At 42.2% G+C, this 22,969-nt stretch overlaps 1 protein-coding gene across 2 annotated transcripts; it reads left to right on the plus strand.

The window, feature by feature from the left end:
* The first annotated feature begins 284 nt into the window (after positions 1-284).
* Positions 285-20,776, plus strand: cavin1a (caveolae associated protein 1a). Of its 2 annotated transcripts, XR_013964928.1 has the most exons (3): positions 285-1,097; positions 18,282-19,760; positions 19,795-20,776. XR_013964928.1 is itself a non-coding variant. In XM_080776606.1 (2 exons), exons 1-2 carry the CDS (start codon positions 582-584, stop codon positions 19,032-19,034), a joined length of 1,269 nt encoding a protein of 422 aa, XP_080632732.1. In that variant the 5' UTR covers positions 285-581; the 3' UTR covers positions 19,035-20,776. The 2 variants fall into 2 exon arrangements, 1 of the variants encoding a protein (XP_080632732.1); XM_080776606.1 differs by having other exon boundaries at positions 18,282-20,776.
* The last annotated feature ends 2,193 nt before the right edge of the window (positions 20,777-22,969 follow it).

Consider the following 22,969-nt stretch of genomic DNA (forward strand, 5'->3'; position numbering starts at 1 on the left):
TGATTGTCATATAACTTACATTGAGCCAACTAGAACATTCAGATGCAACTTGCCTATAATGTATTAGTTGGAAGGAGGTCTAAAACCTTTTACAGTGTATTTGTGTAGCATCTCCCCTCTGCTGTCCCCTGTGTTGTCTCAGTAAAGTCACCAGAGGTGGAGCGTGGGACTAAAGGGATTTTTTCCCCTCTGCAGTGGGCAGGGACGGGGTGGAGCCTCAGCAGTAGGGGGCAAGGGGTGGGGGGGCCGGGTGGAGGAAAGGAAAAGTTTGACTGGGTGGTTTCACACACAGGGTGCAGAGGCATTTCAGTCAGGGCACATATGCCTCAGCTTTGAGAGGCACTGCTGCTCCCGTTGGCTGGCCAGCATCCCAGAGCAGGCGGCAAGACAGTCAGACAGACAGGGACAAGTGTGAGAAACAGAACTGGGGAAAAAGTTACTGTATAGTTTAGAAAGAGGTAGATACGAGGACTGTGGGAGAAAGTTGACTGGTTAGGAGAGAAACGAGGACCTGGGGCCGACGTTTGGACGTGCGGTGTATTTATATCCTCAGTGAGTTTGTGTGCCTACAGTTGACAGCCATGGCGGATGCAGGTGTGAAGCAGCCTAAGCAGCAGCAGCAGCCCACTTTGATAGAGGTATCCGACGACGATGAAGAGGTGGCCCTGGTGGCCGCCGCCACAGAACCGGCCGTAGATGATGACCCTGCCGAGGAGGTGGACCTGGTGCTGCCCGCCGACTCAGAGGAGGAGGAGAAGAGCGAGGCGCAGGTGAACGGGATCATGGTCCTGGGCCTGCTGGACAAGATCATCGGGGTGGTGGACCAGATCCAGCAGACTCAGCAGGGCCTGGAGACCCGACAGGAGGCCATGGAGAAGTCGGTGTCGTGCATCCAGGGGGACCTGTTGAAGCTCTCCAAGAGCCACACAGGCACCGCCACCACCGTCAACAAGATGCTGGAAAAGGTGCGCAAGGTCAGCGTCAACGTGAAGACAGTGCGCAGCAACCTGGAGAAGCAGGCGGGCCAGATCAAGAAGCTGGAGAGCAATGAGCACGAACTGCTGAAGAGGCGCAATTTCAAAGTCCTCATCTCCCAGGTGAAATGGGGAAGGGGGGGTTGCTGATTGGCTCATGTCTGTGAGTTTCTCTCTTTATCCAGGCAGTGTTCATTGTCTGAGCCTCATCAAAATAATTCAGCATACTGTTAATATTATTGTATGATGTGGTAACACGTGCTAGATCGAGAATCCGAGTCCCACCATGGGGTGCGGTCATTGCGGTGCAATACATTCTTCATGATGCACAGGAAAGTCGGAGGGATGCGTGAAATGCACCTGAAAAGTTATTATTGTACTGTCACAGCAACCTTTTGACATCATCACCAGGGTGACTGAGTAAGCTCTCTTCACATCTTGGCATGAGTATTCCCTCCGCCATTTGAACTATGTAGTCAAATGATGAGTGATGTCACGACTCACTGTAGTGTTGTTATATTCCAAAGTCCGATCATAAAGCATTTGTGTGATAAATAAGTCTTGGAGCAGGCTCTGTAGTTTACAGCAGCATCCAGTGTCCACTAGTTGGATGCTGTGGTATGTGGGAATTAAATCCTTGTGTTGCGTCGTCATTAGGGTTGGGACCTGGAACCGGTTCTTTTTCAGACCCGGTTCCAAGATTGAAGAACCACAATCGGTTCTATTGTATTTGGAGCCGTTTCTGGAACGTTTTTTTTTTTATCACACTGCCAGAGCTGGCATGTGGACTTGACGTCTACTATACAATTACTATACCAGTGGTTCTCAAACATTTTGATTTCACGTTACAGATCTGTAAGGGTCCATTTGGAACCCTCTAGGAATCGTTAAAGGGAACCGTTAAGGAATCGGATCAGAATCGTTAAGGAACCGGAATCATTAATTTCCTAAAGGTTCCCAGCGCTAGTCGTCATTTCATATTATTCCCATATGATAGACCATCATCATTCTCTAACAGATAGAGAACTATACCGCTATCATACCGCTATCATCGGCAAGGACACTTTCGTTACCCAGGGAGACTATAAAGAGCAGCAGAAACCCTGGGAGTGACTTACTGTAAAAGATGAGGTCCATAATAAACACTGGCATGCCGATGTACATGAGGCCAGACTAACTTCTGAGAGCTCAGGTGGTACAGACTTGGCAGACCTTGTACTATGTCAAATTAAGATATCCCTTTAATTGTGGACGTTTGACCATGATGTAAACTAGAGCTATACTTAGTATAGATCGTATACTTTGCCCCACCTGCTCATGGCATCAGTACTGCTCATATAGCATGCATTGACAGCAGTGTCTCTCTGTAGTAGTTATAACCTTCATGCTGCATGCAGAATAATATTATGAGATAATTCCTCAATCTTCTCAACATTCATAATAATATATAATTATAAATGATAAACTCATTCATATATTGAGTAGGCCTATACAAAATGCATTGGAAATGCCAATCTAAATATTATCTTATCTATATACCTGGAATATACTGAACATCCCTAGTAAAAAACTAAAAATACTATGTGTAAACGGAATGAACGCAAGTTTGCGTGTGTGGCTCACCGATAGGTCTATATCTACCAGGCCAGCTTGTACTTGAGACCAAAGTCTTTTTTTAGCAGACCATGCTGTAATGTCTGGGAAACCGCTTGCAGCCTGCATGGCAGGAACTCTGCTTTACTTTATCCTGACCTAGACTAGTCTAGACTACCAGTACAATACAAACCGAGAGAGAATACAAATGAAGACATCAATGATACTATCTCATCACTCACCTTATTATCTGTATTTCTTTATCTAGCCACATACAGTAGATGTTAGGACGAATCTTCCAGTTAACTCTCCAACTGGGTTACTCATCTTGATAGTAGTAAAACAACTTATTATAGTTTTTTTCTCTCCTTGAACTATAATACAGACAGTAGCTGTGCTATCTGGCACTGTAATTAGTAAAAGAAAACCGAAATAACTGGAATATATTTAACATTTTGTTTGGCAAATGTTTTGTTTTGTCAAGGTGTTCTTTTACTTAGAATGTACGTGTGGAGTCGGGCACTAGTCTTGGACAGTGCTTGGTAGACGATTTGTGCGGTCTAACTTTCAGATCCCCCAGCCGGTATGTCCACTGTGGCAGCAGGTTACACTATTGGCATTTAACAGAAACTCAATCACCTTAATAAATTACTGCAGTAAAGCAGGTGCCCCCTGCGGTGTGTGACAGTGACATAAATGGACTGCATTCAAATGGTAAATAGTGTCCGCATTTCTATACGGCCGCTCTACCTCCTGAGCTATTGCCATCAGTGACATCCATCAGAGTGTCCTGTTTTTGACCGTTTTTGACCGTGTGTGTGACTGTGTGTGTGCGTGTGTGTGTGTGTGTGTGTGTGTGTGTGTGTGTTGACAAGCCCTTGTGTGTTAAAATGTGGTTATATTATGGTCATCTTTTTTTCATTCATTCATTCATGTAGTACAACATATAAAACTCCTTCTACACATACACAGGCATTTCCGACCTTATTACAGTGTGTTTATGTTCTGATTAATTGTTTCTACCATATATCTCAGCGTTTGTTCTTGTGTCTTCCCAGCAGTATGAGCTGTGTGACTTCCATATTGCAGGTGTTGCATTTTCGTCCATCTATATTTATTGTCAGAGAATGGCTGTAGGGTGTCCGGTTTAAATGACACAAATTGGCAGCATGGCAAATCAGACGGGCCCTGAGTTCACGTGTGTGTGTGCGTGTGCGTGCGTGCGCGTGCGTGCGTGCTGTGCGTGTTGAAAGTGTGTGCATTTGTCACCTCCCTCCACTGGCTTTCAATCACTGAGAGTATCAAGTGACAGGTCAAGTGATAGTTGTTATAGAAACATTATCATAGTATTATTTGTGTCATGCAAGCTCTTACGCTTGAAGCATATTTTGTGTGTGTGTGTGTGTGTGTGTGTGTGTGTGTGTGTGTGTGTGTGTGTGTGTGTGTGTGTGTGTGTGTGTGTGTGTGTGTGTGTGTGTGTGTGTGTGTGTGTGTGTGTGTGAGCGTATATATATTGGAGGCAGTATTGGATTCAACTAGGTGTTTCTCTCGTGTTACCTTCTTTCTGTACACTGAGAATAGCCACATCCCTCCGTGCTAGCTTCTGGAAAACACTTTGACAGTGTTACTTTATAATTACACCTCCATTAATGGCAGAACACTGTCCCCTATAGCAACAACAGGGTGTCATTATAGATGAAGGCTTTTTTGTCGATTTTACATGTTACATTTTACTTTTAAGTATAAATTAGGGCAGAAATTTATGAAAAAACATACCAAAATGAAATATGGAGATACAAGGATTCTGCCCGACGTTATACTAATAAAACTTGACTCTGAGTTGGAGGGCCTTCACATTGACTCTGAGTTGGAGAGCCTTCACATTGACTCTGAGTTGGAGAGCCTTCACATTGACTCTGAGTTGGAGAGCCTTCACATTGACTCTGAGTTGGAGAGCCTTCACATTGACTCTGAGTTGGAGAGCCTTCACATTCACTATGAGTTGGATAGCCTTCACATTGCAAAAGTCTGTCAGCACATCACTGGAGACTGCAGGTCAGTGACCCATGAGCTCACTCCTTGTCCAGATCTCACTCTCTGCTAATACTTCCTACATTCCTACATACTCAAATCCTTAAGTGTTCTTCTAACACTGAGGGTGTAGAAATCAGGGTTGCATATCGATTTCTATATCAATCCCTTTTTTCAAATAATCAAATAATCGTGACGCATACTTATTAGTTATGATAGGGGATTTTCCATTAACCTTTTATATAAGTAATTCTTAACAGAGATCTCTGTCTGAACTTTTCATGAACTAAAGTTTGATTTGTGCCCATGAAGTATGAACATCTTTTTGCGAGACAGTCTGCCATTGAACATAAAAGATGCTAGCACAAGTGTACTTGCCATGTTCCTTGCTAACGCCTGAGCTGAAATTATTAAAATATTGCTTTGTCGTCCAGCGGTGTCACGCAAAAATACAAAAGCATGATCTCACAAGTGAGATTGTAGATTTGCTATTTTCTGTATTTTAATACTCAATTATTATTTATAATCATATAATCAACTGATTAGTTTAATTAACAGTGACTACATGACAATACACAGGCTTTATAACTAATGTTGACTTGTCTCGTGGCCCAAGATGCCTGTGTGTATAAATGTCATTTTACACTCTATTTCTTAAATCTTGACATTCTGATAATTCAGTGTGATGTGAATGTATATGTGTGTCCCTCAGTGATATGGCTCTGCTGTCTGTCTGGACTGAGGGTCTGACTTTGTTTGGCAGGAAGTGATAATCACTTGGTCGTCTCTATTGGAGAAAGTAGACTATATGCAGTCTACTTTCAAGGGCCATTTGCCTCATCCGAACCACTTAGCACTTCATAGTGCAGTCACAATGACCCAGCTTACAGCCACTTTAACCACTTAAACCCTAAAATACCCCAGGGGTCTATACTAGGCCTCCTCGTGTTAGCAGATCTATAAGCTCAGAATAAGCTAAGTTGCAACAATGCTCTAGTTCAACCATATGAATGGGTAGAGAGGCTGTCTCTCTAATAGGCTGAACATAATAGTAATAAATATAGTAATAAATAATTTATTCCAAATAATTCAATTGTCTGTGAGGAACTATGATCCAAGGCATGAAAGCATATGAATTAGCGTGTCCCTCTCATTCGCACACACCTCTCATATTCCGTCCATACCGCCACAGCCCCCACCCATCTCCATCTTCTGGGGTGGTGGAAAGATGTCTGTCAGGCTCTACATTTCACTGTTGCGTGTCAGCTCCTACAGTTAGTTATGTACAGCCATAGCTCCAAGTTCCAGTGCTTGATGGCGTGTGTCTGCTTGTGCATGTAAAACTTTGTCCCCCACCAGCAAGTGCACGTGTGCATTGTTCCATTGCGCACGGTGCTCATGTGCATGGGCAATTTGGCACATTTCACATTTTGTGCATTATTCATTGGTTATTCAAATGTGATGAGGTCAGCACATTTCGGCACATTAGGGCACATTTGGGCAAGTGGCTATGGCCCAAGGAGTGTTTTTCGTGCAAAACTAATGCTTGGCATGGATTCAGAATCATGAAAACCCCCTAGTTTGACATGTCACATGCTACTTAAAGCATAATGAAATTTAGAAGATTTTGCCTTATAATGGTTGTATGGTACCCCAACTTTCAGCAGATGTCAAAAATTCCCCTAGGGTGGTGGAATAGAAACCAATGTGGGATATGTTAGTAGACACCTTTACAAACACATTGGTGAAGAAAATTCTTGGTAAGAAATGTATTCCCGGATTTGACATTATACTGATAATATTCCCTGACTACACCCAGAGGACTGTCCTTGGCCCCCTCATTTTTATCAATCTACACCAAATGATCCAAATCATTTGCTGACAATAGCCGATCTGTGAGCTTGTAGATTGACAAGCAGAATGGTTCAAGCTACATGTTGAAGCTTCAGAACTTCAACTAGAAGTCCTGAAGTCTGTGTTTGTAACACCAACCAAGGACCAACATTTTGCCCCTCCTTTACTATCTGTATTTTCTGACCCGAACTCCACTGAATGTGATTTGAGTTGGTTGGGGTTTGTAGGTAATGTCATGTCATTCTCACCTTTTCGCTGTCACTGCCATTAGGATGCTGTATGTGTGTGGCAGAAATCCGATCCCTTGCCATTCCTATAGGTTAAGGCCAAAGGTTTGGGACCTCAAACACTGTGCATACTGTATATGTAATATTATCACACTATGCCTCTATGTGTCTGTGGTTCTGCAATGATGCTGTGTACAGTAATAGTGTGCCGTTTGCAGGCTTTGCATATTTAACACCGTTTGATCTTTTTAATACCTGATTTACTGTTTGGTTGTAACCAGTCTGTCTCATAATAAGACCCTGAGACAATTCAGAAAACCAGATACCGGTAACCATGAATATCTGCAGGGATGGTCTTTTAGATGAGTCCCAGGGCATATAGTCATATTTTGCCATTTTTACAAATTGCAGCATTTAACTCCCATTTAATTTTATATGGTTATAATGTGGTTATATTCATGTAGAAAACAGAAGAAGAAATGATTATTATAACTAAAGCTAGCAAAATAAATAGGGAAGGAGAGGACATCGTTTTATTGCGTCCCTAACTGCGTTTTGGGATGCAAAATGCACCCTATTTTAATCATGCATGCACACACACACACACACACACACACACACACACACACACACACACATGCACGCACACGCACGCACACACACACACACACACACACACACACATACACACACATGCACGCACACACACACATAAATGAAAGAAAAAGGAACGGTTTTGGACATTCTACCCGACAAATATGTCTTTCCTACTGATTTACTCGCTGAGGTATATATCAGGTCACCTGTTGAGGTTCTCATCCAGCTTTTTAGGTAAGCTGGGACGTCTCTTCATACACTAGCACCTCCCAGCTCTGTGGGAAACACATGTATACACTCTGCTTACTCCAAGACTCGTTAGGCACACAACTCAGAAATGACAGCCAAAATAGCAAGTTTGCCAAATCGTGTGACTACATATTAAATTAAAACTGCTGGGGTAGTCCGATATAACTACAGCAGCAGCAATGGAATGAAGCGCTGCAGTGTCCGCTTTCGTTGAGTGAGTCTAAATTTAGCCACATACTCTGCACCAATTAATTGAGAGAGAGAGTGTGTGTGTGTGTGTGTGTGTGTGTGTGTGTGTGTGTGTGTGTGTGTGTGTGTGTGTGTGTGTGTGTGTGTGTGTGTGTGTGTGTGTGTGTGTGTGTGTGTGTGTGTGTGTGTGTGTGTGTGTGTGTGTGTGTGTGTGTGTGTGTGTGTGTGTGTGTGTGTGTGCCCACGCTTGTTACATAAGTATAGGTACATTAGACAGTGTTGGTACTGGTACATACTAAATATGTATAGGAGGATGATTTGGTTTGGTTAATATTTATTAATGTATATCAAGATTGTGAGCTTGTAGATCTGCTATTTTCAAAATATTTGTATAAATTTACTCAAATAATTTGAATTTCTGGACTTTTATACTTGTATCAGAGCATTTGTACATTTCAGTATTGATACTTTTACTTAAGTAAAATATGCGAGTACTTTTTCCACCACTGCTTGCTGTACAAGTTGGTAAAACGGAGTACTTCTTCCACCACTGTCTGCATCTATGCCATCAATAATCGCGGACCAGTCCCATTGTTCAGGATCTCTCAAACAACAGTGCAAGCGTGAAGCATTATTGGGCAAGAATGACAGCTCATGAATCACTGCATTATAGCTCTACGTAATCTGATCTTTATAGTCTGATATGCTATTATCTGATGCTATATTAACGGCTATAGCAGGCTGTTAATCATGTTCTAACTAGATGAAGATTGCTCTCGTGCTGATTGCTTATCATTCTTCTTATACTGTAGGTCTAGTAAGAATTTAGTAATTACAATACTAATCATTTATAATAATATGGGGGCACGGTGGCACAGTCGGTAGTGCCTTACAGCTAGAAGGTCCTGGCATGAGTTCAAGTCCGTTGCTCTCCCCAGGTTGGCGGAGTGTGTGTAGAGCACAGGATCACATTAGATAATTGACAGTGACACAGGGGTGAAAAATGGGTTGTAAAATCGTGCTTGAATCCTGCTTGGGGCGCCAGATTGCTCAGGACTGGCCCTATAGCTGTAACCGTGACAGCAGATCCCCTAGCCCGAAGTCGGACCTTAAATATTGGAAAAGTGTCTTAGACTTAGCGTAATGCCAATACCCATGTGCAATCCACTGAGAAGAACCTGCGAGAGTGTGACTGACGGACAGAGGTTTCCTTATGTAGTTAGGATATATGTTGGATCATGTAGGATAAAAACTGTCCAGTGTTGTAAAAGTGCAGTCCAAGAAAGTATATAAGCTCCTAATTCGTGTCTTGAGTGTACAGGGTTTGATGAGGTCAGGTCAACATAAGGAATGTTAGAACAGGCCAGTTCTATATATTAAGATCTAAGGGTGGCAGCAGGGGCAGTGTCTTGAATGTACAGGGTTTGATGAGGGCCCAGGTATAGGGCCGGACCTTAAGTTTCGGGCCTGTTGAGAACTCTAGTTTTCGTCGGCTGCCGGGTGCGGCTGCACTAATAACTTTAAGGCGGGCCCGTCTAGAGTTTGAATGGACAGGTATCAGTCAAAAGGGAGACATCGAAGAGGAAGGACGCGTGGGGAGGGATCAACATACTGTATGGAATGTCAGAACAGGTCAGGAGGTGTGACGTGACACACGGAAATGCAGGTTTATAGTATTCATAGTAAATATAACCCTGTGTTGTTCTAAACTTTTCAGCAACGTTACTTAATCTGTTACTATAATGCACCATTACAGGCACGCACAGCTTTGTTATACAATTTGCCCTAGCTAGCGGTGGTCGCTGCCAGTTCATACAGACACAACTGGAAAAGTAAATGCATGGTCAAACCCTGAGATTCCACTTGGTTTTCACTTGTCATAGTTGTGGGAGGCAGGGCTGAATCATGGAAAAGGGCTGACTTCTGTACATGAAGTCAGACATTACTGGTATGTTATGATATGATCTATGATATTATCTGATTACCCATGCTGTTTACGTGAATACAAATGTACTAGACATGTATTGTGTACTGCCTGAACTGTAACATACTTTATAGTTAGCTCCTGGAGTGGAGACATTTAGACAGCAAGGTCAGCGTGCTGCAGGCAGCTAGATTGTTATGTCTAGTTAGTGACGTCATTAGGACAAAAGCTATAGGCCTATATGTTCTGTATGTATGTAATAAACTTTGTGAACGTCTTAGCGTGATAATGTCTCGTGTCATGTTAATAGTTCTCCCGGGCCCATTCGTCTGTCCGCCGCCGGGACCAAGGAATGCTTCAACCGGGTCGTCACACACCACCCAGCCTACACACACACAATACCGGTCTGTCAGAACCAGACGAGGGTCCAGTACTTATAGATTACAACAATTACTGTGACAGAAAAGCTGCTTCCTGTGGCGCATACTCAGGCTGTGTAGTGACATCACCATGGGTCTTAATGTAAACAAAATGTTCTCTCTTTGAATACATCTGCCTGTAAGGAGACACATTAATACTGCAGAGCTTGACTGTTGGGGGACAAGAGAGCATTGTGTGTTCCAGAATAGTTACTGTATACTCCTCTCCTGCATTACAACTTCAGTCGTACTAACAGCTCCCTAAAGGCCTGGTTTAGTAATCTCCAATGTGTATAGAACATAAGGGCTGACTGTGATGTGGCTTATATTACGCTGCCATAAACTCAATGCTAAACCACAATTTTACCAGGATAACCAACTGATAAAACATGCAACTTTATTTGACTCTTAAGGACCAAAGTGTGGTGCTTCATTGGCATTGGCATGACTTAATTGGTCATTAACAAGCGTGATGTTAAATAGCACAAAAAGCGGTTCTTAATTCTTTGGCTCATAATCTTATAGGGGAACTTGTTTTGGGAGCTATATACTGTAGCACCTATTTTATGTAGCATCTTTGTCAAATGGTGCTAGAACCATTAGAGGTGCATGCCTATTCTTCTAAGCTGTACCAGTTGAGATCCTCTAAAGAACCATACAGCATTGTTATATTGCGCCTCAACAACCTCAAAGAACCGATGCGGAACCAAAACATTTGATGTGTTATAAACACAAACCTCCACCGTCGGTCTGTGAGAGCCACCCCTCCCCTCTAGCTCCTTCTAGAAGGTCACATGGGTGATATCACTGTCTCCTAGTTAAATGTGCTGCACAGCTTCACAAAGTGGGACAGAACCAGACAGCTGCCTCTGTGATCCACCACCACACCTACCTTTCATCACACTGCCTTTAAAGGAATGGTGTCTATCTTAATAGTGCGCGCGCGTGTGTGTGTGTGTGTGTGTGTGTGTGTGTGTGTGTGTGTGTGTGTGTGTGTGTTTTAGATAGCAATTCTGTAGACTTAGATAGCATTTGATACAGACTTATAGCATGTTATGTAGACAGCATAAGTGCATTGTATGTAGTCATAGCACGTCATAGTACATATGTGTAGCATAGTAGTATAGATGTATAGCTTATATGTATAGTTTCATTATAGATATTCCACTGTTACTTTCTTAGCTTACGCATGTTTCATGATAAATGTCTTTATGTGATGTATTCCCATGCTTTTTTGTTATTGCTTAATGTAAGTCGCTCTGGATTAAGAGCGTCTGCTAAATGCCTAAATTGTAAATTGTAAATTGTAAATTGTGTGTGTGTGTGTGTGTGTGTGTGTGCGCGTGTGTGTGCGTGTGTGTGTGTGTGTGGATGCTGCATATGTGGTTGTGTGAATGAGCAAGTGAGTACGGCTGCATGGTTGAACACATGTTGGGTGTTAAATGCCTTGGTTCCGGATGGTCGTCATAGATGATACAACTTGAATAACAAATAGGATGCCAAGTTAACCTGCTAGCCCTTGTCTATTGCCATTTGCTGCTATACCACTGTCATGATGAAGCTTTCCGGGTAATGAGTTGCATGGGTACAGAATTTATGTGGCAAAACTAATTAATCGGTCACTGAAATAATGCAACAACCAAGAAATACCGACACACAAGTCATGCACACCTCAGTGTTTCTTTTTTACAAAATATTACCAAAATGGACCATCCCTGATTGGGTTCTGAGAAACAGAAGGTTCGCCCCATCCTTGGTGTATGTGTCGAAGTGTCCCTGAGAAAGACATTTAACCCCTAATTGCTCTCCATATTATATTAATGTTACCCATGTCTCCTAATAGGAGAGTGGGGACCTTAATTATTATTATTTATATTTATTATTATTATTTTATTTTTTGTCTGTGACATTATTTTCAATAAGCACAGGCTTACAAATAAATGAAACAAACCAACAAACAAGAACAATGCATTATTTTATTGATATTGTGGCGAACCCTGACAACATTGGACAGTAATAATGTTATGATCCTATCAGTAAATAGCGTCTCAGTCCTGCTGAGGTAGGGAAAGATAGATGGAGACAGCGGGACAGAGAATGAAAGATGCCAGTGGGTTTAGTCAAAGTGACTGCAGTGGTCTCTTTATAGCGCTTGTCAGGGCCACGCACTGTTGGCTCTGTTGTTCATGGCAACAGCCCTGTAGTTAAGTGATCCTTGTTGTGTGTCCTGCAGAGAATGCTCTAGCTGCCTCTGACAGGAATTAAGCCAGATTTATACGTTGTTGTTATTATGGCAGTGCTTTGCTTGCTGAAATTAAACGATTTTCAGCTGAGGATGATTTATACAGTGTACTGTATACAAGATGTATTAGGCTTTAGAGACGCCAAAAGCATGCCATGGTTATATGGAGTGAGGGTGTTCCAATGCACAGGCCATGCTTGTGATGATAACATCTCTTGCACTCTTGTCATACTTTAGTGTTGTCCATTTTGATCTCTTTTATACAGTAGTAGCCTATTATATGTCGATCCGTCTCTATCTCACCTCTCTCTCTTGAGCCTGATATATGTTTTGTCTCATTCTCACAGAGACAAGCTCATGAGCCTAGGGACAGCGTTGGCCTGTCTACGCACGGCACACACACACACACACACACACACACACACACACACACACACACACACACACACACACACACACACACACACACTCAAAACATATTTGACTCTGCCAACATTTCCATGAGGTATGATTCATCGTTCTCCAAGGAAAGACAGACACATTACCAACAGAAGTCTCTCTCGTTGAGAGGGACACAGTCACACATACACACATACCACTTACTCTGGCACCAGGCAGAATACTTAATTGCACGGAGCACAGCACACACTTTTCCATCGCTGGTGAGTGGAAGAAGATGTGGAAGGTAACACAGGGACGCTAATGGACTTTCTCATTCTGTCACTCTGTTCTGTCACTTATTTGTTCACATGTCAAGCCATAGAAAAAAGAAATGCTGAATCATTCCTGTTCTCTGTGATTGTAATTAGACAATGTGATCATTGAAAGGCTGGCTGATATCTGCAATATAGGCCAGTGGTTCCAAACCTTTCAGGTCGAGACTCGAAACCCAAAAGAGAGATTAGACGTTTGGCCGGGACCCAAAATAGTGACAATCAACTCGTACAATTCCAAATGCTTATTAGGGTGGGGGGTCCCCAGTTCAAATATGATTTTTTGGGGGATCACAGCCTGAAAATGTTGAGAACCACTGAACTAGATATCTTAGTAGACTGTGTACCTGGCACAGTGATTTAGTGCATGTGCTGAACATGTCCTGTTATATGACTTCAACTGTTCCCACTTCCCAGCATGCTCTGCACTGCCATGTTTCCACTGGCTGTAGCAGCTTCCTGTTCAGGCCTCATAACTGCAAATAGAGGTCCAAAATAACTGTGTGTGTGTGTGTGTGTGTGTGTGTGTGTGTGTGTGTGTGTGTGTGTGTGTGTGTGTGTGTGTGTGTGTGTGTGTGTGTGTGTGTGTGTGTGTGTGTGTGTGTGTGTGTGTGTGTGTGTGTGTGTGTGTGTGTGTGTGTGTGTGTGTGCGTGTGTGCGTGCCGTGCACACTGTGTGTAGATAGATTCGTAGTATAATTATAGTATATTTGTTTACTGTAACTGTAGTGTATTTGAATACAAAACTAGCATTTCAGTGTGTTGTTTCCTATAGCGCCATTGCGCAACTTAAACCTTGGGACAATACATTTCTGTATTGAAATCCACCCATGCAGAAACATTCCTAGCATCAGCATTTCAGATTTGCTTTGGCTTGCTCAGAATGTGTAACATCAGAGCAGGGGAGTGACACTGTGCAAAAGGTGTGCATGTATCGTCCAGCTTTAATCAATGTAACACTAAACAGGTGATAGCCGCCAATGTAAACTTCACAACACTCTAAGGACACGAGAGGTGGATGGTTGCCACAGCGACAGTGCCCTGTGTTTATCTGTTGCTTTGCAGAGGGGAAGGGTGGGGTTGGCTGAATGCTGTAGTGGCCAGTAGCCAGAGAATGATAGATGGAATCCAGAGAGGGGGACAGGCAAGCCCAAAATAAACCCTAACACGGGCAGGTTGACCTGGGAGCCCCAGTGCCCCACCCCATACACCAGCACCAGATAATAAGGCAGCAATGTCAATTTTATAATAGACTCATTTGGCAATATTTTAACAGATCAAGATAAAGAGATACAACTCTACACTGTGAACATTTGAGTGATGATCTGACAGGTAACTGTCTTTTTGGACAAAGACATAAAGTGGCCTCGGAAACCCAGACGTTAAATTTATTTATGCCTATGCCATAAAAAGCACAGGTGAGCTCCAGTCTACTCAACCCCTAACCTACTGTATAAATGCACCATTTATCATTTATATCTGCGTCTTTTCCTTCTAACAAGATAATTATTATTGGCTTATAATTGTTGTTTAATGATAATGTTAGTAAGGGTTTAGATAATGTCACTGTTACAAGAACGGCAATGCCCACAGTGTTTAATCTATAATGGCAGAGAAGATTAATAGATCTCTCATGTCAGCCCGCCTGAATTAATCTGTTGCAGGCCAGTGAAAATGGAAGAAAAAGGAGAGATTCACACTGGTCTGGAAAAATAGATAACCTTTCTGCTAAATCTTCCACTTCCATCCTAACACATAATGCCATCCCCATCATCCTCTCAGTCAGAATACACACGCACGCACGCAGGCAGGGACGCACGGCACGTGCGTACACACACACACACACACACACACACACACACACACACACACACACACACACACACACACACACTCGCACGCACACGCACACACGCACACACACACACACACGCACGTGCGTGAGCGCACACAATCACACATGCACACACTCACTCACTGGTGCTGCTGAGATGAAAGAAGGTAACACAGATATATCACTATCTCTGCAGAGCTTATAGTGCTTTCCATTTGTTCTTCTTTATACACCTTGTTGCCAGGGGCCCTTGATGTTGTACAGTTTACAAGGGGAAGCTCAGAGATTGCTAAGCTACATATAGCCACGGTTTAATTAGGACCCAAGAGCACATAAGAGTAGACACACATTGTGGTGTAAAAGAAGATTATTTTCAGCCTGAATACAGGAACAGGACACACAATTCAGGCAGCTGGGGGAACAAGTGAGCGTACTGTACCAGGCAGGAAAGTTCACTGCCCAACACAAATTGTAAATTGGACGCACTGGCCTGAGGTGGAAAGCCTCAGGCTTAGAACTGGCCAGGCTCCCTCTACCATGTCCTGAAGAAGCTGACTGAGCCTGTGCCAATCAAGGACAACTCTTTGGTATGAAACCGCTGTGTGGAGTTGGTCGGTACATAACTGCCATGTTCATTCTGTCAGGGGCAGGTAACGAATGGTTTGCCACAGCCTCCACAACTTGCTCCAAACTAGTGGCATTGTGATGAACAAAAATGAAAAACAAAATAGAAATTCTTCCCACTGGGTTCAGTGAATCATGATTGTTCTTTAACGGTTTTAAGCAGGAACTAAATGCAGGAAAGAGTAGGTAGGTATTGTGAGGTGAAACTAGTTCAATTTAGCAACAGGCTGAATATATGAACAGGAAACGCACACGTGGGTAAGGTAGCATACGGGACCAGGACATACTGTACTGTACTATACTAGCAGATGCACATAAAGAGCTTCTCTTACTGTATGTGGCCATCAGTCAGGAGTCTAAGTAGGAGCAGAGAGGTGCGGCAGCCGGCAGGGTGGGGAAGTGATGATAATAAAGTCATCCATAACTTTAAAGACAGATCTCGCCGTGAGTCAGAGGCATGTTGTCGGGGGTCAGGGCAGTGCATTGGGAGGGATGACATTCATTCTTATAATAGATATTTCTTTGTCCCTCTGCGACTATCTGGTTGCACACAGACAGCATGCTTCTAAGTTTGTTTGAATGTAGGCCTAGTTATTGAACTAGCTGCTGAATGAATGGCAGCTGTCAGAAGAACAGCAGTTAATGGATGAGCAAGAACTGGTGGTTTTAAGTTTTCTTCATCTGATTATTGAACCCACAAGTAAAATTATTATACAGAAAAATATCTCTTTTTATCTTTTTGTATTACATGAATACAGCCAGGATATGTTGCCTTTTTACCACTAGGGGGGAGTATAAGACTGAAAAAAGGCCTGTTTTCACAGGTGCTCACTGGCTGCACAGTGCACACACAGTGAAGTCGATATTATCCTTGGCTCACATGGTAATAATGCCCTAGACTTCTGTAGTGTGTTTAAAATATGTTAATATGCTGTGAACGTGTTGTAATGTTTAGGTAGGTCAATGTATTAATATCTGACAAGTGGAACATGTCTAAAGTGAAGCTGACTTGTGTTGTAATAGCCACAAAATGTTTTAGAAGTGCAAGCAGGCCCGGGCCAGCCTAGTGGTCCGGCCGGGCACCTAGGCTCCTAATGCGCGTTGCAGGTTCGAGTCCCGTTCCTGACGAACTTTGCTGTGTGTCACTCCCTGTCACTCCCCGTCTCCCCTCGTTTCCTGTCTACAAGCCGAAATATGTTTTTTCAGTCCAGATTTCCAGAAAAAAGCACTAAGACTTGTTTACATCAGGGTCCTCCATTTTCAATTCATCAGAACATTGTAAATGTACAAATATACACGAAGAAATGTAAATCATCAGAACGTAAAAAAATTGAAAATATATGTACAGTATGGAAAAATAAAGGCGGGGGGACTTTAACTTTGAATTGCAGTTCAAAGTTTGACCGTTGAATTGCAGCCGCCCGTAAGTACTCTTTGAGAGCGGTTTTGAAGGAGTCTAGGGATTCACATTTCTTAATGGCTGTTGGTAGGGCGTTCCACATTTTAGTGGCATAGGAGCGAAATTAATTTAACCCGTTGTTTGAGCCAAATCTGGGTTGTATGTGGCTTGTTGAACTCCCTCTGGTGTTGTGATTGTGGACTTCGTTGACATTATATTTTATAAGGAAGTATTTTGACATGACATAACATGGGTATCTTAGTGGTGTAGACTCTTGTAGACCAGGCCCATTGCATGTTGCTCTACTCTGTCGTCAACCCTAATCCATTCTAGACTATCAAAATGTGCAGGTGTGAGGTGGGTTATGGGAGTAAGGCTAAGTAGTAGTCTGACCAGTTTGTTTTGGGATGTCTGAAGCCTTGTTTTAAGGGCCTTTGAGGTGCTGTGGTACCATGAGGTGCATGCATAGTCAAAGAAACCTTGTATGAGAGCTCCTGTTAGGGTCTTAAAAGGTTTGCTTTTCACCATTATGACAGGAAATGCATTTGTGTCTAGACATGCCATTGCGTGCAGGCCGAGGTTTCGGTATGACTTTATCATTAATGTGTTTCCTTGAAGCAACAAAGATTTAAGATCTGTAGGGAGCTGTGCCAACCACACTGACCTCAGTTCTTTCTTTAGATGGCAGATGACTTTGATACCTTCAAGCAGCATTTCAACAATTACACCACTAGATGGGGCGCAACAATAAAAAACAGTCTAATGCTGAATAATGGATCATGCATTCATATTTCCAATTTCATCTCCATCCTGAAGTCCATTATTAATTTAAATTTCTCAGAAATTATATAAATCACAGTTATCAGAGCCTGTGAGTATAATATGACTCAATACAATTAAAAACAACTAGAAAGTTATAAAGATATCCAATTCATTTAGTTGATTGTGTTCCATGGACACATCAGGAAAATTACATTTAATGTCTTGACTATTATTTAAATTAAATTTCTGTTTAAAACTCTTTGGAACAACATATTAGTAGCCTCCTTCCACTGACTGCTGCAGGATTCGGTGGACACTTTTGTGTTGTTGCATGCCCTCCATAGCCTTTTTCACTAATAAGTAAGTAAGCCTTGCTGAGCCATGAGGCTGTTTCTGTAGCGTGAGGCAGCTTGACCCCCTGGACATGAATGACGCTAGTATGTCACAGGGACTTACCCCCAATCCAGCCCTTGATGCTGAGTGCCAAGCAGGGCACTGGGTCCCATTTTTCAGAGTCTTTGGTATGACCCGGCCGGGGATTGAACCTTGACCTCCCAGTCTGAGGGCGGACACTCAAACCACAAGGCCACTGAGCTGGTAATGATGCATTTCACTAATGTTGCATGTTGTATCTTTCTTGCGTCACTACAGGAAGAACCACCAAAGGAATCCAAGGCCAAGTCTGAGGAACCTTCAGTTGCTGAAGGTGTGATAGTCGAGGGCCTGCAGCAGATACCCGAGGAGGGATGCGAGGGGGCCGTCAACTCAGATGAGGAGGTGGAGATCGAAGAGATCGTCGAGGAGTCTCGGTCCCAGCGCATCAAACGCAGCAGTAAGGAACGCGTGGACAACATAAAGAAGGCCTTCTCCAAAGAGAAAATGGAGAAGAACCGGCTAAAGACCCGGGAGAAAATTGAAAAGACCAAGCAGAAAACTCGTGACAAAATGGAGAAGACAAGACTGAGGACCCGTGAAAACCTGGAGAAGACCAAGCACAGCTTAGAGTCGCAGATGGGAAAGCTGAGCACCCGCATGACTCCCAACCAGGAGCGCAAGGAGAAAGTGAAGACCTCCACAGAGAACATAAAGAAGTCCCTGACCCCTGACCACACCGTCCACGCTCGCTCGAAGACGGCCGTGTACCGGGTGCCGCCCTTCACCTTTCACGTGAAGAAGATCAGAGATGGGGAGGAGGTGGTGGTGCTGCAGAACACAGTGGAGGCCCTGGAGGTGGCCGAGATTGAGGGCCTGCCTGGGGCAGAGGAGGATGGGCATGTTGGCCTGCACGTGGAGGTGGCGGAAGGGGAGCTGGTGAGGGTAGACAGCCCAGAGATGGAGATCTTGCTGGAGGTGGCTGAGGACTCCAAGCTGGTCCTGGTGGAGACAGACCACGTAACCAAGTAGACTGCTCCACTTCTGTGCACTTCTGGGATGAGATGAAGGACGCTACTAAGAGGGATGAAGAAGAAAGGGAAACACAGAGAGAGAGAGAGAGAGAGAGAGAGAGAGAGAGAGAGAGAGAGAGAGAGAGAGAGAGAGAGAGAGAGAGAGAGAGAGAGAGAGAGATAGAGAGAGAGAGAGATCATTGATTTGATTTTGATTACGAGGACAAAATGTTAACTATAAGCTGACTTTCTGGACATGATCACAATCTATTATGACTCATTTATTTTCTGTTTCCTTTTTTCATTCAGCCAACACTGACAGGGAGGACTGTTTTTTGCTTCTAGTGTAACATTTTGAAGAAAAAGACAGTAGTTTATCAATCACGCTGCAGGATGTTCCTGACCATATTTCTAAGCTTTTTAGTTATAAAGTGAATATTCTCATCCAATACAATTATCCCAGATCTAGATGTTGCCGATCACGTTTTTCATTACATTTTATTGTTTGTTTTCCGAAACATTTGCTATTGATAATTTGATGTATAATTGCTATGTACAAATATATACATTAGAGAGTATGGTATTGGCAATAATGGTAAAGGGTTGACAGAAAGGTTTGTTATTGTAATCAGTGTTTTGGTCAACTCATGTAAAAGAAATGAAATGTCTGGATGACACAATTTTGGCCTTCAGAAGAGGTGTCAAACAGGATTTTAAAAACAGGAGGTTATAATGTATTTCCTTGGTTGAAGAGTTTACAGATAATGTTAAACAGATAGGTATAAATCAGTTTGAGATTAGATTATGATTTATGAAGCTTTTTACTGCCACTGTGGGCTTGGCTCACTCAGGCTATTTGTGCAAAGTGTCAAGATGTAAAGTTTGTGACATATTAAAGGTTGAAATGATGATTGATAATGATGACGATGATGATGATGATTGAAATTCAAATTATGCCACAGGTATCTGTTATTTGAATTTATGTCAGGGAATGAGATTTGATTTGATGGATTCCTCCTTTGTTGAAGTACCACAGCATTCATGAATTCATAGCTCATGGTCCTACTCACTGAAAGCTACTCTCTGTGACTACCATTATTTTTGCTGGCAACAAAAAACTAACAAAGGAGGGATAACAAATACATTTCCACTTCAAGAACATTCTACCTAGGTTCTGAGTTGTACAATATTATTATGTGGGATATGGGTGCCTCTTCTAATACTCCTTGAATAAAGCTATAGTCACTAACATTTCATTTATCTTTAAATCATGATAAAAAAAGGTATTGTGTTTTTTCAATATGCATGTTTAATAATATTAACGTTATCAGCACATTTCTAAAATGACTACAATGTATTTGTATCTAGGCTGTGTTGGATTGAAGCTGGACATTGTAGTCTGACTGTAGACACTAGACAGTGTCTATATAGCTACAGTGAGTGCTGCACATACTATAAACATGTCTTGAGAAGAACGGTGTCACAGCTCATTACAGTAAATGTTTATATCTCTACAGAACAATTTTCCGAAAGACCTGAAGCAAATTTCAGGGTAAAATGGCTGTTTAACGACAGCTCATTCCACATGCCGAAATGCAAAATGTCATGCTAATTGTTATAGGCCTATAGCCTAAAAGTAAAGTACAATAAGTAGCCTACGTGAAATTTAAATAAAAACTACTCCATGTGAATGACAAACATTTTTATCACAATCTTCAAAGCAGAACTATTCATGTTGATATGCAACCATGTGAATTTGAACCCAGATTTACTGCATTGCATATACTTGCTAGACGGAGGGGAACCTTTCCCTTGAACAAGACAGACATAAAGCCTCTGGTCTGCTCCAATCAATCAATCCACGGTTACTGCTACACATACATGCCTGAATAAAAAAGTTAATTTTATAATATCAGCGTTATGCTGACTGGGACATAATTATGCTCCTTATTGATGAACCAACACAGACTGCCAATACATCTTCTAACCCAGAACAATGACAAGCACACAATACTCATTGCAAGATGGAAGTGAATGTACGTCCTGCTGTCTCCCTAGAGGCCTTTGAGCCTGCCCTTGATGGAGTATGGGCTAGGAGGGCCACTCCTGTGTAGCATATGACACCATTAGTGTAATCAATGGGCCAGGGAATGTGATTAAGGAGAGTGCTCCCTCTGTGTCCCGTATAGAGTATAGAAGCAAGAGAAGGACCCTGCAAAGAGAGAAGATACTACAGGGAGGATACATGTTATTGGCTCATAATTAATATAACAAACCTTGTTTTGTGCGACAAGGACTTTTTCACCTAACCAGTTCTCTATGAATAAAAGCTTCTTGACTCACACATGTGGTGTATTATTTTGACCGTGCTTATCAAATATATCGATATATTATGCTTGATTGCTGTATGACTGTCCATTATTAATATTCAGAAGTTGCAGTCAATCTTTTACTTGAACTTCCATGTTGGTGCAACTTTGTGCAGTAAGAGTGGCCCATTAGTAAGGAGGAGAATGCTAGTCACTCACTAGTATAAATCCCTTGAACTGGCAGGGAAGTAGTATGCAACATTCACCTGCCTCTCCTGCAATATAGCCTACCCACCATTGAAGTGCTCTAGTCTAGAGTCTAGAGTAGACAAGAGTAGACTAGAGCACTAGTCTACTCTAGTCTAGTCTAGAGTAAACAAACATACCATGGGTAAATTAAGTAACAGTGTTTTAATTGATTTCTTTATTTCTGTCTTGTAGTTGACTTTTTGAACAAATTATGTATATGCGTTTTCTTAGCATACCGAGACATATACAAATGTATCCCCATGCATTCTCTTCCTATCCCATGTCCTTCTCCCCTGTCAATAATCTTCACACGAAGTTACCAAAAATAAGTAAGTATATAGCCTAAACAAATGATGATGATGATGATGATAAATAATAAATACACAACTGCATCAAAATTATTTACCTATAATATAAGGCATATGGTTAATTAATACTTAACAATGTGTTACAAAGCTGGTACACACACAAAGATCACCGGTCAGTCAGTCACATCTTAGGCTATACTGAATCGTCAAGGTCACACTTATTTTCCACATATTTTCTAAAAGGCCTTTCTTTTGAGAGCAGTGGTTAATTTATCTACAGCAAGAAACTGAAAGAGGTTTTTCAACCACTAACTGATTTTCAGTTTTTTGAAAGTATGACTAGGTAGTACATCTTTCCAAATGTCTTGGCCAATTCCAACAGTTTAACAGTGTGCCCTTTTTGGCATTTCAATTCACAGATTGGTCTGTATTATTGGCATCAATGGTGTAATAGGGACAGTTATATGTAAGTATGCATGAATCTGCTCTTAATAACCTATCTGGTCTTCATACCCCATTAATGTACCATGTCTCTGTATCCAAGTCACTAAAGGTAACTTAAGTCATCTCTCTGAAGACTCTTTTGATGTAGTTTTAGTAGGCCATAGGCCCGCCGCGCAGGGCATGCATGGTTAAAGACACTTTGATTGATTTAAATATTTATTAACAGTTTGCAGAATTACAGTACATTTCAAGCACAAACTCAATACAAAGACTGTTAACTGTGAGTGGGCGACCCAATTAAGCATTACACTTGTATACAAGAGAGTCCACCTTGTTCAATTCATCACATTGACCACCATATAGTGACTGGCACTGCCACAGCTGCACTCTCAAGTGAGTGCCAGTCACTTGACGTTTGTTGATGATTGAATTATAGTTTATTAACAGTAACAACAAAAAGTACAGATGTACAGTTATGTACAGTTGTACACTACCTGGAGTTTCCATTGTGATAATTACAAGAACCGCGGCAAGCGGTCGGGGTGAGGAGTTAACTTTGTTCCTCATTTTTTGCTACGGGTTGCCCAGAACTATAGGCCTATAGCTGGAGCACGGAAAGTGGGTGGGTTTACATTTTTAATTAC

Source organism: Protomyctophum bolini (genome assembly GCF_963924005.1).
Source record: "Protomyctophum bolini genome assembly, chromosome: 11".
Lineage (NCBI taxonomy): Eukaryota > Metazoa > Chordata > Actinopteri > Myctophiformes > Myctophidae > Protomyctophum > Protomyctophum bolini.

Coding starts and splice junctions, on each gene's coding strand:
- cavin1a (XM_080776606.1), top strand. CDS start 582: ATGGCGGATGCAGGTGTGAAGCAGCCTAAGCAGCAGCAGCAGCCCACT. Junction 1,098..18,281: donor TCAAAGTCCTCATCTCCCAG/GTGAAATGGGGA, acceptor GCGTCACTACAG/GAAGAACCACCAAAGGAATC.